Genomic DNA, 15,730 nt, shown 5'->3' with positions numbered 1-15,730 from the left:
ACCTTGTGACTTTGTTTTCTCTCTGCAGAGAAGAAGTCAAGTGCTCTGGAGGACACCAAAACCAGATAAGATGAATTTCTAAACTGGTCTTTGTTCTCTAAAAGTCCAAGGGAACAAAATACTCTAGCTTTACCAAAAAGTCTTTGTCCCAGGCCACAGAATTAGAAGGAACAGCATGTGGCTATAGATTGCTACACTGAAAACAGGGCATGGAGAAATTACGCAGCAGGCAGGACCTGGGGATTTGGCTCACGTGATGCCGACCTGAGATCCTGCTCAGGCAATGCTGAATGCTGATGTCCACATCTATTAAATCTGTTTACTAAACTGTCTCATTATCTATTTTGTGTCAGGATTTCTTTAGGGTGTGGTGGAATTGGACAGATGGGCTTCAAAACCCTTCCTTCAGGCGTGGAACAGGCAGGGTTGGACAGATGGGCTCCAAGACGTTTCCGTAAGGCCTCGAACACATGGGAAGGGAAAGGGGAAGGCAGGAAGAAACAGGCACTCCCAGCTCTACATGCAGGCAGAGAAATGAGATTTGGGAAACCTGCAGAGCCTCTATCCATCATCTCACAGCTGAAACAAGGACAGCTCTCCAGGAGACGCTGGACTGCAACTCAACAGCTGCAAATACCTGTTTGGCTTTTAATATCATTACTACTCACAGATGTGCTGGAGGGGAGTTTGTGCAGCAAAGTGCCTCAATGTTTTTTTAATAAGTGTTTTTAGCAATGAACACATGCTTTTTCTTAAAACCAATATGAAACTGTATTTAAAGTGCAAAGGAGTCTGAGTAAGAAATGACTGACAGGCTTTTAAGTGTATATATTTTTTAACCTCCCAGATTATGCTTTCCAACCTCTTTTTCCAAAGAAAAACACAAGACAGCAAAATAACTTTTTTGGCCGGTACTATATTAACTAAACAGTCCCTTGAGATTAACAACAAACAAATATTGAAGCAGACTTCCTCAGGAGGTGATTACACAAACAAATTCTCTTTTTAAAGTTCATGAAACCAATCTTGAGAAAGGTCAAGCAATGATCAACAATGTGATCCCAGCGTCCTAAGGATTCCTGTAAGTATTTATAATGCCTGGCTTTAGAAACCTTGATATTTAAAGGGAATTATGTGTGTAATTACTTCAGAGAGGAAAAACACCAATCCTGATTGTTGTAAATAATGTGGAACAGCCCTGGTGACTTTGGGGACTGTGAAACAGCTGGAGGTAGGGGCAAGGTGGTACCTTCCTGTGGTCCTGGTGCTCATCTGTACACAGGGATGAGAGGAACAAGTGTGCTGAATCCAGCTGTTTCACACCACAGCAGGATTTCCAGGCATTCAGGGAATTCTTCATGACTCTGTTTATGTTGGCTTTAAATATTTCTGTGTCACAAAAAGTGTCCTATCAATGCCCATAGGCACCAGGCATTGCCTGAACACTGGGGCAGATCCTGCCCTGAGGAATTACTGTCTCATAAAGCAAGCCCCACAGGGAGCAGGGAGGGCTTTTACACATATCAGATAAAATCTCTGCCCCAGTGAAACCAGGAGTGGGGTGTAGTTGCCATTAAAGGAATAGGTAATTAGCTCCAGTGGATAATCATCCTGCTTCCCATGGATCCTGGGTGTCCAAACTGCAGATATCCAGATAGCCATGGGGCATTAGGTTGGACAGCATGTTTATGGTGACACTTTAAGTCATTCTCCACAGTTTTTTTTTTTCCCTATCAAGAGCAGAAATAACCCCCAGGCATCCCAAAGATCAGCTGTTCACTCACCCACTCTCAGCACACCCCCCAGCACCACGACACAGGCTGTGCTCAGGACGTTGCTGGAGTTGCTGGGGAACTCGAGGGTCCCCAGGATGTAGAGTCCTCTCAGAGGGGGAAGAGCCACATCCACCAGGATGGTCCTGTCTGGGAAATAAAGCAGAGGGTTGTTTAGGTCAATGGCAGCCTGACAACACCACTTGCCAAAAAGGATGTCAACTTGGCTTGAGTTTTGTTAGTCAGATTGGTTTTCATAGAATCATGGAACAGTCTGGGTTGAAAGGGACCTTAAACATCTTGTTCCAACCTCCTGCCATAGGCAGGGACCCCTTCCACTATCCCATGTTTCTCCAAACCCTGCCCAACCTGGCCTTGGACATTTCCAGGGATACAGCCACAGTTTCTCTGGGTAACCTGTGCCAGGACCTCACCATCCCCTCAGGGAAGAAGTTAATATCTAATGTAAACCTACTCTTTTTCAGTTTGAAGGTGTTGGCCCTTGTCCTGTCACTCCAGCCCCTTGTAAAGAGTGTCTCTCAATCTTTCCCATTTTTGCCTTATGGAACTGAAGAAGACAAGAGAGTTCTTTTGAAGAGAACAAGAATGACAAAATGCCTCATCCCTGGAAGCATTCAAGGCCAGGCTGGACAGGGCTTGGAGCAACCTGGGATAGTGGAAGGCATGCCTGCCCATGGCAGGAGGTTGGAACAAATGAGCTTTAAGGTCCTTTCAAATACAAACCCTTCTGGGTTCTAGGATTGATGGAAATGGAAAAATATCCATCAGTATCACTGAGGTGTGTCATGGTACAAAGGGCCTGCAAGTCTCCACCTTGTCAAGAGCAGTGATCAGGGTGACAAACTGCAGCCACACACCATGAACTACCTCCACTGACTCTCTATTAGCACTTTTCCCTCTTTTAATCTTGGCTTTGCTCTCAGTTAGGTTTATGTATGAAAACTCAGCTCTTCCTCACCATCCAAGAGCAAAACTTTGCTTACCCAAATGCAACCTGCAGGAAGCCAGAGCTCATGGAACCCCAGAATCGTTAAGGTTGGAAAAGAGCTCTGAGATCACTGCCAGGTCCACCATGAGTTCCATTCTGCATTCATATTCCCCTCTAAAAATCAGTTAGCAATGACCAGGGCAAAGCACCATTCCCTCAGATCCATAAGGAGAAAGCAAGGGGAATATTTTTATATTTCAGAACAGAGTGGAAACTTTTGTGGCTTGAGCACAATGACAACATCACTGTTACTTCCTAAAGCTGTTATTCTGCAAGGAAACTTTAAAATGTCTCTTAAGTGTTCCAAGTAGGACATGAGCAAGGATGTAAATGGTGGATCATTTAGAGGCAGCCCACTGCACAGAGGTGAATTCCACCCTCAGGGCCCATCTAATGCTCCTGGATGTCACTAAGAGCTTCTCAGTTGATTGCACTGGAAAACAGCTCAGGCCCTGAAACTGTGGTTTCCATCCCCTTTCATTATCGACAAGAGTAACAGTATGGTGCCTCTCTCAGTCAGTGGGTGTTCCTGGAAGAAGGAAAAGCAAGGTGTTTCCCTAAAAAGGGGCTCAATAATATGATCTAATAATGGCTTTCAGAGAAATAGATTGCATGAAAAAACAATCTTCAACATAAAGACAGCCCTACCCTACACAGAGATCTTCTGTGACTCTCATTGTTCTCATAAGCATTCATTGCAAGGCATTGATGCAAAAAATGGGGGAGATTAAAGAACACACATATATTTCTGGTGTATTTTGACAGAGTGGTGAGAATGGGACACTTGAAACCGATTTTGTGTGGAATATAAGAACCATGAAGTGTCTTGGGAAGTGGTTCAGCTACTTAACAGTTTCACTTCTGCCTGTGGACATTGGCAACTGCTGTGGATGGGAACACAAATGACCACAAAATGGGTAGCACAGAGAAAGTCCTTGCCAAAAATCTTGTAATCAGGGGCTGGCTCCAACTATTTAGAGCACACATTTAAGAAAATTTCCAAGCCCTGCTTGCAGAAAACATAATATGATTCTGTGAAAATCTGCATGAAGTACACTCAGAATTAGACTGAAAGAAAATATTAGTAGCATTTTCTAGTTTTTTACTCACTGGTTTTGTAACCCTGTAGTTTCAAAACCTCCAGGGAAAGGAAAAATTTATTTCAGGTTCTATTTTCAGGTTTGGAGTTCTGGCTCTGCTTACAGACTTGTTTGTCTCCTACCTACATATTCCTGCCCTTATCCCTGTGAATCAATTATCCCACCTCTTCCTTTTCCGCTCTGCATTTTCGTCCTTTCTCTCTGGCCACAAGCACCCTGAAAGCCCAGGACATCTGTTCTAAAGGACTATACCAAGTACAGCAGTAAGCCATGGTAAACCTGAACCCCTCATCCCAAAACAAATTCCCTGTGTCCTTGGGCTGAAACACCTTTCAAGCATGCAAAATTTTGACAGCATTCAGATGAAGTAAGTCTCTAGGGAGCAAGTGCATTTTTTTCCCCTCTAAATCTTATGGTTTTAGTACTTAATATATTTTTACAGGCATGAGGAGATTCCTGTCTATAATCTCTTTACAGGACAGGTACAGTCCCATGCCCTGCAGAGCTGTGAAGGGAAGGCTCAGGATGTGAGGGTATGAAACCGAGAGGAGAATAAAGAAGGAAATGTTGTTAAAATGGTATCTCTCAGACAGAAGGGGAATCTAGTTTGTGAAATCACAGCTCAAGAATGTGGCAAAAAATCTGCAGTTGACAAAGGCCATAAGTATATTCATCAAACACAGGCTGAAACATTTTTACAAGGAAGAGCAGCAGTGCTCCCAGGCATGCCATTTATATGTCACATTTCAGTCTAGAACAGAGATTTTTTGCTGAGTTGCACATCTTTCTGAAAAATGTTTTATAAAAGAAATGCTGACTGCTCTGTATCTGTGGCATCATGTGTGTAAGCCTCGAAACAGAGGAGTGAGAAATTCCCCTGCTCAGAGATATCTCTGCAAAACTTGAGTATCCTCAGTTTAAAAGGACAACACTCTGGGGTGTGATGCTTGGGGTGTGAAGTTCTCAGAGGGTGAAATGCTGCTCTGCAGATACAACAGAACACTCCTTTGAGGGGAGGAAAAATGTTTCCACACTTGAGGAGGAAAGCAAACACATTCAAAGGCAACTTCCTTACAGAATACACTCATTTACCTCGTAGAGGGAGATGTGACTTAGCAGTTAAAATAATAGACTTTAGGTCACTGAGCTCAAAGGATTCACCTCCAGAAAAAGACAAACTGGAGCTGTTTTCCCACCATGAAAATATTCATATAACTGCAAGAAACCACTTTCAGCAAACCATAGTTTGAGCTTGAGAACAGGGCAATATTTCATTGTACATACACTTTCTTCAGACAAAAAGCTCAGGTATGCCAGAGTCTTAATGTTCATATGTACAATACTGAGAAGGCATTAATGACTACAGCAATGACACAAAATGCCTTTGATCAGCCACATTGCTGTATAAAACACCATAGCATGCCATTGAATGGAAATCAGGCACAACAGGGGAGCTATTATATGGGATACAGTACTCCAGCATTCATCTCTTCAAACAGAAAAACTTCAAAGAAAATCAAAATCAGAAAATGAAGAACAGAGTGAATTTCACCACTGGAGAGAAAAAAAAAAAATAGGAAGATATAAATTGCCAGAGGCTACATGATATCATATCAATACCCTTCAAAACAGCATTCCTTTGCTTGGAATTATAACACACTCTCCTTCCACCCAGAGCACACTGCATCAGGAGTGTGCCACCCTAAAACCATAAACCAAAGCCCTGAAAATCCCATGGCTTTGGGAAGCTGATGCCACTGCTGAAATGGCATGACTGAACTCCTCTGGCTTGTTTTCCAAGGTGGTGTGGCTGCTGCAGCCTGATGCATGTGACAGGTCCTTGTGGGATGGCTGTGGCTCTGGAGGATGCACCTCCAGGGATAAAAGCACAAGCTGTGGCAGCCTGAGCTGAAGATTTCCAGATCAGGCTGGAAGAGACTCATATCCACTGGGGAGACAGACACTGAGGGGAATTATAGCAATACATCAACGCTAAAAGTCCCTTTTACATGAGGAACCCAGCTTTGTTGCAAGTGAAAGTCATCCTTGTACTAAGTATGTGCAGTCAAACAGGGCAAATAAAGAAAGAACTTAGTACACAACTGTAGTGCTGTTTGTAGGGGTCTTAGGATGAGGGAGAATAATGTTGACTCCATGTTTCAGAAGGCTTGATTTATTATTTTATGGTATATATCATACTAAAACCACATTAAAAGAATAGAAGAAGGGATTTAATCAGAAGGCTGGCCAAGAATAGAAAAAGAATGATAACAAAGGCTTGTGACTGACCAAGACAGTCTGGACAACTGACTGGGATTGGCCATTAATGAGAAACAACCACATGAGACTAATTACAGATCTACTTGTTGCATTCTGCAGCAGCAGATAATCAATGTTTACATTTTGTTCCTGAGGCCTCTCAGCTTCTCAGGAGAAAAAATCCTAAGGAAAGGATTTTTCATAAAACATGTCTGTGACACACAACACCAATTTCCAAGCTTGCCCAAATCTCTAGATGTGTCAAGCAGACACCAAGCAAGTACAGAAAAACCTGGTTTCTAATATGTATATTTTGCTAATAGAGGCATTTTCTACCTTTTCAAACCTTCCTGAGACCAGCCCATGAGGTAGCCTTAATGTTGCAGTTCTGCTTATTTTGTTAAATAAGCAAATTGAAGCCTTCAATAGCTAAATTTAGACAGTGCCCCAGCTCTCCAGTGAACTCTGGCAATCCACATTCAGTCAAACATTTCAACAGTGTCTGACCAAAGTCTTTCCCTGTGGTTCTTCACACTAGAAATGAACACTAAGCATCTATTATTTGCTTTTATGACCCGAAAACTGATCTATTATTTGGTTTTATGACTCTAAAACTGTTCTTTGGGGGCTGAAAGGATTGAGCCAGTCATGCACAGCATACCAGAAGCAAGTTCATATCTTGGCTTTCAACCAGAAAATCATTGTAGATGGCTCCCAGAAGAGAATTTTAAGTAACCAGAAGACAGAAAAGAGTAAGACACAGCTGCATCTCGCCAGGAGTGAATCACAAAAACTTATTTTGGTGTGCATAGCAGCACAAAGTTTGGGTGGTTTCTAGAATATTTGTTCTCATGAGAACAAATTCTCACCTTTTTGAAGCCATCTGGAGTCATTCTGAGTTTAGCAGGGTCTGCACAAACCAGAGGAAAAGGGAAGGGAAACATCCATAAAATGCTACAATTAAACATACATTTGGAAGTTGTTGATTTCATTTTAGATTTTGGATCCAAGCAAAGGGGCTGGCTTTCTTTGAACTGGAGACTGAACACTTGTGGCAGCAAAGCAAAGCATGCAAAATGGACAGAAAATTTATCTTGCCTAACCTCATTTTAGTGCATTTAGAGCAACAAATCCAGTTCCCTTATCACCTGGTGAGGATCATGACTCTAATTTTAGACCCTGTACTCTGTTGACTCCAATGCCAGTGAGTGTCTCAACACCTCCAAACCAGCAGGACTGAAGAGGGAGAGCAGAAATAAAATAGAGAAAGGGTGACCAGAAAAGGCAGAGATTAAACAAAATTGGTGGTATGACAGACAGATTGTGTTTGTGTTCATGTTTTTGTTCTCAGGATAAAACCAAAGGAGGATTCCAGAAAGGTACTGGGGAGGAGAATAGTTTCTGCACATCGACCAACAGGCACATTTACCCTGGTAATGGGAGAGATTTTTTTTATAGGATCATAGAATCATGGAATAACCTGGGTTGGAAGGGACTCACAAGGATCACGGATTTCAGCTCCTGGCCCTGCACGGAACAGCCCCAAGAACCCCACTGTGTGTTTCAGAGTGTGATCCAGACCCTTCCTCAGCATCATTGCCCTTCTCTGGACAAGCACCAGCTCTTCATCTTTGCAGGAAACACAAAAGAGTTTTATTCATCGTGCATCACAAACTCATCCTTCCCCTTCTACTCTCTTGATCTGATCTAAGCAACAGAACTCCAAACCCTCAGCCAAACCTATTTATTTATTATTTTTTTATTCTCTGCTTCTGTGCAAATTGTGATTTGCCTCTGTGCCTCTTCATACCTGCATCTGACACGTGATGGTGAAAACTGGAATGTTCTGATGTTATGGCAGTAATGGAGTGATGTTGGTGGACCACTTATCACAGAATCACAGAATCACAGACTCATTAAGGCTGGAAAAGACCTCCAAGACCATCGAGTCCAACCTGAGACAAATCCCCACCTTGTCACCAGCCCAGAGCACTGAGTGCCACCTCCAGACCTTCCTTGGACACCTCCAGGGATGGGGACTCCATCACCTCCCTGGGCAGCCCCTTCCAATGCCTGACCACTCATTCCATGAAGAAATTCTTCCTGAACTCCAACTTTATCTCATCTTCAGCTCAATGTAAGTTCCTCCCAAAAGTGAAGAAAGGTCATATTTTTAGAAGTACAGGCTCTAGGCTTTTTTTCATATTTATTAGAAAATTGAAGATTAAACTAAATATATATTGAAGGCTGATGATAATTCGTAATGTAACCTTCAAATTTATATATGTATATATATATATATATATATATATATATATATATATATGCGTGTGCACGCACGTGTGTGTGTGTGTGTGTATAGATATATATATGTGGGACGAGATGTTTGTATTGGTATTTGGGCATGGAATTTCAGTCATTTCATTCACATTCCACATTTCCAGAAGTAGAGCTGCGGTAGGCAGAGAGATGTAACTGGTTTCAAACAAATGAGAAGGAGACAGCACCATGTTCTAGAATATTTCAGAATATTTCAGGTACATATCAATCAATATTAATTGGAAATTCAATAATTATATCTGGAAAGGAACTCAGGACCTCATGTAGTCCAACTTCCTGATTAAAGGAGGGTCTCTTATGTAAAATGGTTATCACAAGCTTTTCTCCAGATTTTATTGCAAATTCTCTAATAAATTTACTAAAATCCATTTTTCATGCAGTAATGTTGCATGATGAGTGGGGATTTAAATGTAACTCAAGTTGAAATATGGGTCTAAGCTAAAATATCTAGGAGGTATCCATGGCAAATGGTTTGAGAAATTACCATTGATAAGTAGGAATTACAACAGAAAAATAAAATGGAAGATGATGCAGAAATGTAAAATATGATCCTTGCACAAAACACAGAGAGAGATGGGTGAAGAGATGAGCTCTTTGTGAGGTGTGGTTGTGGGTCTTACAAGTTCTCTTCTGAATTAAGGTCCCTGTACATACTCCAGCTTGAAAGTCAGCATAAGTGCTTGTTTTTGTGTGTATGTGAAAATGGAAAATAATTATCATTCTCTTCCAAAAACCACATTTTTGTACTGCAGTTTGAGTGACAAGGAACAAATGTGGGGTCCTGCACACACTGGAATGGCCACCAGGGCCAAGGAGCCCATATTGAAGCACAAATATAAATCCCAATGTAGGCCAAGCCCAGCACCTCCACAGAAATGAAACACCTTTCCTTCCTCACGTACTTGGCAAGATGATGACATCTTCCCCAGGGCCGGGGATGCTGCCATTGGATCCACCCCAGCCTTTTCCCACACCATTCCATGTCTCTGGGAGTGACCATTTCAAGACAGCATCAGAAGGAGCTACAAAACAGAACACATAAAGACAGAATTATCATTTTCTGTAGCTGGAAGAATTACCATTTCTTTGATAGTCAAGCATCTGTGACATTAACATCCTCCTTTTGTCACTGCTAACTGTTCTTTGTTATTTTCCATGTTTAAAGAAAAATGTTTGCTTGATTTCCCAGGGCATGGGAATTTCCATACTTTCCCAAAGTATGAAAAATTTAAAATAATTGTTGATCAACTCTTACAAGCTTGCTAACACCCAGAAAAGCAATTTTCCCATTCCAAGAGGTGACCAAGACTTGGCGTGGAAAAGCAGCTTAACCAAAACATATGGAAACTCCTGCCCCTTCTCCAAAATTTTCTTTTTCAGGTCAATCCAAAAGAAAAATCCTGAGATTAATGAAAATATTGGAAGAAACTGAGCTCACCAAATGCAGCTGCTTGACTTGCACTTGTATTTTAGAGACCCAACTAGCCAGGCTCCATAAATTAATTGCCCCTAAATTTGTTGTCCCTAAGAGAGGAAAGGAAGCCTTCAAGGGAAAATCCTGCACACCAAGTTTAGTAAATCCTAGACTAATGCAGGCAGGGCCTCCCTCTGGAGGCCTCTGCAAGCACCTACTTCTCTCCTTCCTCTATAAAGGGAATTCTGTATTTTTTTTCTTGAGGAGAGCTTCTTTGGGGATTAAAAGGAATTGAAAATATGCGAGCAAGCACATGCCCAGGTTTTGGGGGCTACACCCAGCTCAGTAATGTTGTAGTGTACAAAAAACCTCTGTTGTCAGCACAGGGAAACACAGAAATGAAACCCATGTTGAGTTCCTTAAGTTTGGGTCTGTCCCCCCAATCACTTACTTGTTCTGAGAGAAAAACCCTGCCAAAATGTCTCTAAACCCTTTTTCCACGTAAGTGATTATTGTTAATATACAACATAGCAAGGCAGCTGATATAGTGCCTTAAGTTTTAGCTTCCACATTTTTCAGATTCTGTTCTGCCTTAGTGTGTGACTCTGAACTTCATGTAAAGTGTCAGCTAGTTCTCCTCACAGCTCAGTCAGACAAAACAATCCTTTTCCACCCTGAGAACCAAGGACACCGTTGCAACTTTCAGGCCCAAATTGTGTAAACAACAGCAAATTGAGAGCAATCTGCAAGGATGGGACTTCATAACCTGGACCTGTAATTGGAAAATTAACCCCAATATGTAATTGGACCAAGATGTATAAAAGAGGGAAAACTCATGACCAGTCATCCATTTTGGGTCCATCTTGGGTCCATCTTGGATAGAGCCATGACTGGGCTCTTATGCTGCCCAAGGTGTATCCTTTGAAGACCTTTCAATAAATCCCTACTTTATTCCTTTGACACTATCTAGCCCCTGTTCCAGGTAGCCTCTCTAGGCAAAAATACCCAAAAATATCAAAATTTGGAGGTGTCCCTTGTCTTTGGTATATTTTTCTGTCTGATTCAACATGAAACTGAGCAGTAATATCAGACTGAGGAACACTAAAATAATCTGTAGTCTTACATTCTCCATGACCTTTCTGATCGGCTGTGTTATTTCCCAGGGTAAGTTTATAGTGTTTTATACTGTGGAATCACACATTTATCTTGAACAATGGTAGATAGGGCTCAATGAAACACCTAAATGAATACCAAGAGCCTCTGTTGGATTGATAGATGTACAAAACATTGAAGTGAAAAATAGCAATTTACTCCTGAAAAAGCCATAAAAAAGAAATGGTTTGACTCCCAGACCAATGTTTTCTGACACAGACTATCACATACCTGGGGTAGGTAAATCCACTCTTTCCTTCTCTTTCAGTGTGACCTGAATTAAGTCAGCTCCTGTGACTGAACACAGAGAATTTTAGGGAGTTACAGCAAAGCCTTTCAAATTAACACCAAAAAACATTATTAGATCAATTTCCACACATTAATTCCTGACATTATACACTTCTTACAAAAAACATTTTCTTTAAGAGAAACTATACATGTTTTCTAAGCATTTTTTGTCCCTTTTTTTTTATGCATTGAGAAAGGATTAAACAAACACATTTTAATTTACAGATACGGAAGGTCTCAAGACAACTCATTAGAAACAGCTAAAAAGAAAACATTCAACAATCAGAAATTCTAGGCTGGAACTCGAATCTCATTTATCCCACTATAAATCCACAGCAGTTCCACTCACATAAGTGATATCACACCATTGAATGCATAATGTATTAACTGGCTCAAACAGCGAAATACAGCTTTTGTTTTGTAGTTTGGTTTTGATTTTTTTTTTTTTTTTTTGCCCCCAAAATCTGGTATCTGAAAGAGATGCTTTAATTAGCTTTATAGACTGGAGACAGGGACCCTGTGTTCTCTGCTGTGAAAAGGGGTCAGCAGCAATTATCACAGTGGTAACCTTTGTGCCCGTGTATTGTCAGCAGGAGAAGGGCCAGAATAATGCAAATCAAAGAGGAGCAGAGGAAAGCTGTTTCAGACCCAGCTAAAATCCCACCTCCTCTTCATCTCCAGTGGCATATAAAGGCACTTCCTTTCAGTCACCAGACTGGAACAACTGTAGGTTAAAATAGAAACACTCTGACAAGCAAATAAATCTCCTGTCTTCTGCCCAGCCCCTTATGGTGACCCTGAAGTGTTGTTGGAAGATTTTTTTGGGGGGTAGAAGAATTGTATCAATGAAGCCATTGTCAGAATTTTCCTCAGTTTCAGAACATGCCTAGAACTTTCCTCTGTGTGCAACAACCCACAGATGGGATTTCATGCCATATTGTAATTTACTTATTTTATCTTTAAACAAGTCTCTGTACTTTTAAATTGTGAAACCCGTGCTTCCCTACCTCCCTCCTTTTCTCCCAGTGCAACTGAGCAAATTTAAAATAACTGAGGTTCATTAATTTTAAGTGTTCAATAAATTAGTATGAATAATCAAAAAACTTGATTCTTTCTGATAATTACTATTTGATGTCAGTTGAAAGCACTCGATTGAGTTAGCAGCATATGCTCCTATGCCAAATGAGGCTTCCATAATTAAATAGAAACTGATTCCATGAGGTTTTTCTCATGTCTGATTAATTAGTAATCAGGTGCCTCAGCCCTGTTCTTCAGTGACACCTTCTCTCCCAATGGTGGCTGGGATCTGATCCACATATCAGTCAAATCAATCTGCCCCAAACCATCACACAGAGCTCACACTGAACTGCAGCATGCCTTGAGTGGCCACAAGGTGAACATTTGAGGGGAAAAACATGACATGAAACTGCTAATTTAAAGCCTCTGACACAGCTCTTGTTGCTTTCAGACAATACATCTGTGTGTACTTTTATGGTTATGGTATTTTTCCTTCTCACACAGGGCAAAACAGTTGCCAAAGCTGACAAAACAGGCTTAGGAAAAACAAGACAAACCCTGACAATATCCTTTTTCACCTCAATATATTTTGTGAGGTTTGTTGTTTTTTTGTTTTTTGCTTACTTTTGCAGGAACTAGAGTGAAATCATCTAATTAAGGATGTTTGTATTTTTCAGACAAAAGCTGTTCTAATTAAATCCTGAGGGGACATAAAACTTGATCAATATGGTGCATAGACCTCATAACGGGGTTCAATCCCCTTATATGGTGAAGAAAGAAACCATTAAGACTTAATTCAGTACAGAGTTTTATCACTGCCATGTCCAGAGTCAGGGCAATAATAAAAGTTTCTCATATTTGAAGTGTCATCCCACCAGAGCATGACAATTCAAACTATTATAAATTATTTATACTCTTGATCATGAGCATAAGAATCAGGAACAGAATTCTCCCCAGAACTCTCCACATCCTTGTAACATGCACAATTATTTACATCGATGGGGTGTAAAGTGCACCAGTTGTGAATCAGCAGTGTTTTGTTGCCTTTTCCCACAAATACTGCTAAAAACTGATCAAGAAATGTAGAGGCCTTGGGATTAATCAAGGCTACAGTGACACAGTCCTTCTGGTGGTTTTGTTTTGCTGCTGAGTAGGTTATCACTGGGTTTTGCAGGACAGGAAGGGATACAGGCACTACAGATGAAGGACATCATTAGTAAACATTGAATTAAGGTGACTCTTGGCAAAATGTAGTTATAAGGCTCCAGGGTTTAGTTGTATAAAACCTTTATAAGGCTCATCAATTTCCTGCCTTATTACAGCTCCTCCTGGATGTTTGGGCTGTGGATCATAAATATAGGCCTTCTGGATGATACTGCTGGAAACTTTTCCTGGTTCAGGGCTCCTTGAGTGAACATGAAGGAGGAGCAACTCAGTCTTTTATCAGCTTTGCAGTGACTCGGAATTTTGCCTGTGGATATTAGGAAGGGCTGAAACTAGGATAAATGGCTCCAATAGCCTGACTTACAAATAACAAGCAGCTCCATGCTATTTAACATCAATTGGGCTAACATCCATCACCGGGAAATCAAAACTTTTTAGACAGCACAATCAACAACACAGTGAGACACACCTCTGGAAACTGGAGAACCTAGGAGAGGGTGTTTTGTCATCCCCTGTGAGGATCTTCTGCAGGAGACACCCAGAAATGTCATATAACAAGGACAATGTGTTAGGGATAAGAGGTGTAAGAACCTATTTTATATACATATAACTGGATAGATATAATTTTTTTTTATATATATATATATATATATATATATATATACAGAAAAATATATATAAAATATATAGATATAGATATAGATATAGATATAGATATAGATATAGATATAGATATAGATATAGATATAGATATATACATACACACATATATATGTATGTAAGTCTTGGGTAGATGGACAAAGATTCTTGCTTACAGGAGATTGGCATTTGTGTAAAATTCCTCCTGCGGATACCACATAATCAAAAAATCAACCTTGACAGGATTATGAGGTCATTTCATCACCTTATTTCTGTAGCTGCTGCAGTCTCTGGTTTCTCTGCTCCCATGCCAGAAGGACAGGAGCTCACCCACCAGGAGAATTGTTGTTTTTTCTCTTTGTGTCTATAACAAAAATTGAGCAACTGAGGGAATGTGGCAGGGGGGTCTCAGCCTGGAGAAAAAAGAGTCCCAGGGAGGATCCTATTGCTCTCTGCAACTCCCTGGAGTGAGGTCATAGCCAGGTGGATGTTGGTGTCTTCTCCTAAGTAATGAGCAAGAGAACAAGAGGAAATGGCCTCAAACTGTAATTAGGGGAGGTTCAGGTTGGGCAGCAGGAAGAATTTATTTTTTGAAAGGGTGGTTAAGCATTGCTACAGACTGCCCAGGAAGTTGGTAGAGTCACCACGCCTGGAACTGTTAAAAAAAATTCCTGGATGTGGCACTCAGTGCTCTGGTCTGAGTGACAAGGTGGGGATGGGTCACAGGCTGGACCTGGTGGCCTTGAAGTTCTTTTCCAGCATAAATAATTTTATGATTCTATGATTACAAGGGGCACCTCTTTGCAAAGATCTGACTTTCATTTCATGGAGGTCACTGAGCAGCCCACATCTGGTCAACTGGCCCTCTGAAACCACTGATATGGGTGAGTTTTATCTGCCTGGAAGAAAAGATTCATCCCTGTACAATCAGCCCTCTGTACAGAATTAATTCCATTCTTCATGTCTTTCGCCTAGGATTCTCCTTTACCCCCAAGCAATAGGGCTGTAGAAAATATCTGTGTTTATTTATTTTCTGTATTTTCATATTAGAAACAAACATTCTTTAGAGTGTTTTTTCCTCCTATACAAAGCAATTACAGAAACCCATAGAGCCTAATGGAAGTGAGATCATTCTTTAGGAATCTAGAAAAGACAATAAGTATAATCAAATTATTTTTTTAGGAACTATGGAAATTGTAAACCTGCTTCTGACACAGCAGTAATGTGAGGTTCAGCCTTAGGCCCTCTTAACAACTCACACATGAGCAGCCTGAGCAAAGTCAGCAGGATGACCCATCTGCATAAAAGTTGTGTCTACTGAAAAATGTATTTGGGATAAATAAAAAGTTTGATAATCCTTTCAGTGATGTTTTCAATAATGTTTCTGTCCAGCACTTCAAATTTTAGGGAAAAAAAAAAACAAGAAAAATCTGGAGGTGAAGGAAGCCAACACTTTGTTTTATTCCAAAAGAAAATGGTTTAAAGATTACAAAAGTGAACTAAAAGGAAACAACATCTCTCTGGTTTTTAGCCAGTTCCAGTATTGCCCAGAGACCTTAACCAAGGAGCAGTACCA

At 40.8% G+C, this 15,730-nt stretch overlaps 1 protein-coding gene across 1 annotated transcript in view; it reads right to left on the bottom strand.

Annotated features, from left to right (window-relative positions):
* PKHD1 (PKHD1 ciliary IPT domain containing fibrocystin/polyductin) overlaps positions 1-15,730 on the bottom strand; it is a 238,083-nt gene that overhangs the window by 87,171 nt on the left and 135,182 nt on the right. The window contains 3 exon segments of the mRNA XM_058020892.1: positions 1,785-1,922; positions 9,383-9,502; positions 11,278-11,343. Coding sequence (XP_057876875.1) covers positions 1,785-1,922; positions 9,383-9,502; positions 11,278-11,343 — 324 coding nt within the window.

The sequence above is a fragment of the Melospiza georgiana genome, chromosome 3 (genome assembly GCF_028018845.1).
Source record: "Melospiza georgiana isolate bMelGeo1 chromosome 3, bMelGeo1.pri, whole genome shotgun sequence".
Taxonomy (NCBI): domain Eukaryota; kingdom Metazoa; phylum Chordata; class Aves; order Passeriformes; family Passerellidae; genus Melospiza; species Melospiza georgiana.
The sequence above is the reverse complement of the archived record's forward strand: the minus strand, read 5'-3'. Positions and strand labels throughout refer to the sequence as shown.